This window comes from Eurypyga helias, unplaced genomic scaffold, assembly GCF_000690775.1.
Source record: "Eurypyga helias isolate BGI_N326 unplaced genomic scaffold, ASM69077v1 scaffold21859, whole genome shotgun sequence".
In the NCBI taxonomy this organism is placed as follows: domain Eukaryota; kingdom Metazoa; phylum Chordata; class Aves; order Eurypygiformes; family Eurypygidae; genus Eurypyga; species Eurypyga helias.
In genome coordinates this window covers 3055-4881 of record NW_010271722.1, presented here as the reverse complement: position 1 = coordinate 4881, position 1827 = coordinate 3055, and the positions used below count along the sequence as shown (strand labels likewise).

Below are 1827 nucleotides of genomic sequence, written 5' to 3'. Positions count from 1 at the left end.
CTTTCCCTGGAAGCAAGGCCTCTGCAGGCCGAGGCCCTGGCTCGGCACGTGCGGCAGGACCCAAATCTCTTTTTTTTTCCTGACTTTCTCAGCACTGGATTGCCAACAATCTCTTTGGGCTGGCGTTCTCCCTCAATGGGGTGGAGCTGCTGCACTTGAACAACGTCAGCACTGGCTGCATCTTGCTTGGGGGCCTGTTCATCTACGACGTCTTCTGGGTAAACGGGAGCGTTCCCCGGGGCGGACACGGGTTGTGGCCGTTGGTGGGAGGCGTGTGCCTGGTGTTGGGCCTCTTTGGAGGCGGCACGCTGGCCGGACACGCGCTTGCAGTCAGGGTTTCCACTTTCTCAGCCCAGAGGGGTGTGGTGGGGACGATGACAGCATCAAATGGGGCTCAGCAAATGCATTTTCTTTTCATCTCTGGCTTAGAGAGCGCAGGGCGGGCAGGGATCGCGTCGAGGCTGTTGCAGGGGACCCGGGTGTGCGGTGCATCCAGTTCTGGTGACCTGTATTCCCAACCGAGGTCTTCCCGATGCCTGACAGAGCTGCTGGGTGGGCTGGGGTACCCTGATCCTGCGTGTGTGGGCTGCTCCTCGGCTCTGCCATCTGATAGCTTCGTTAGCATCCTGTCCCCTTGCACGGAGCACCGTGTGCTGGAATGCCTCCTGTCTCTCCCTCAGCCACTGCAGCGCCCCGATATCTTCATTTTGAGATTTTCCTTATCTGCAACGGGCCTGGATCCCTGTTTCTCCTTGTGATGTCCATATCCCCCAGTCCTTCCTGCTGTGTTCCAAATATCTGAGAGCCTTGAGGTCTGTCCAGCAGCCCTGCAGCTGGCGGAGTAATCCTGCCCTGTTTAAGCCTGGCCTGCTCCGTGTTATTTTGTACTTGGCCGGGGCTGCCCTTGTTCCACGGGCTCGTTAACAGTCTTGGCTCTGTGGTTTCTTAGCCTGTGTGCCACTTCCTCCACTGCTCTCGGCTGGGGAGGATTCGGCTCTGTGGCTTAGCACACCCCGTGCCTCACACCCTGCTCGGGATGATAGCGTCTTCCCTTGCCGCTCTGCGCTTGCCTTGGCTTCCCGGGCAGTTCGGTGGGTTGCCGGAGCCTCACGGAAGGGCCCTTTTATTGTGTCCCTGTGCAGAGACAGGCCACTTGGATCGTAGCAGGGATTTGATCCCAGTGAGATCCGAGGAGGAAGTGGATCGATGATATTGCCCCCTGCATTGTCTTGGGGTGAAATTCCACGTGATGCTTTTCCCGGTCCCAGTGTGGAGTCCTGTCAGCCTGGGGCGATGCCCAGAGCTTGCTGCAGCCTGTGGGAGTTAATCTGGTGCCCAGGGGTTGCTGTGAGGTTTCTCTGTAGTCCCTAGCTCTGGGATTTGTTCACTAGCACCTGGTTTGTGCCTGCTGCTGGTGGTGACAAGGCTGGAGGCTTGGAGGTGAAAAGGAGCAGCAGTAAGGGTGGTTGGTTCACAGTCCGTCCCCCAAAACAATGCCAGTGTCTGAAGCTGTTGGTGCTATCCAAATAAATGGCCTCAGAGCAAAGCTCAGGTGATGCCATGATTGCCGGGTCCCCGTTGGGAGCTCGCAGCCTGAGGCTCTGGGAGCTCCTGCGCCCCATGACACCCTGCGCCGCGGTCAGGCTTTCCGCCGGGTTCACTCGTTCCCGCTGAACCGAGCAGCAGGGATGTGGGTGCTGGGGAGGGCCGGGTGGTGGGCAGCACCGCGGCGAGTGTCTCCCTGGCCTCCTCGAACACTGGGTGCCGTCTCCCCTGGGTGGTGGGCTCCATGGCAGGGCGCCCCTGGCCGCAGGTCGGCGGTTCTGT

General features: G+C 59.8%; 1 protein-coding gene across 1 annotated transcript in view; it reads left to right on the top strand.

Annotated features, from left to right (window-relative positions):
- Positions 1–1827, top strand: part of HM13 (histocompatibility (minor) 13) — an 8858-nt gene that overhangs the window by 4109 nt on the left and 2922 nt on the right. Inside the window, 2 exon segments of the mRNA XM_010158922.1 lie at positions 58–228; positions 1452–1465. Coding sequence (XP_010157224.1) covers positions 58–228; positions 1452–1465 — 185 coding nt within the window.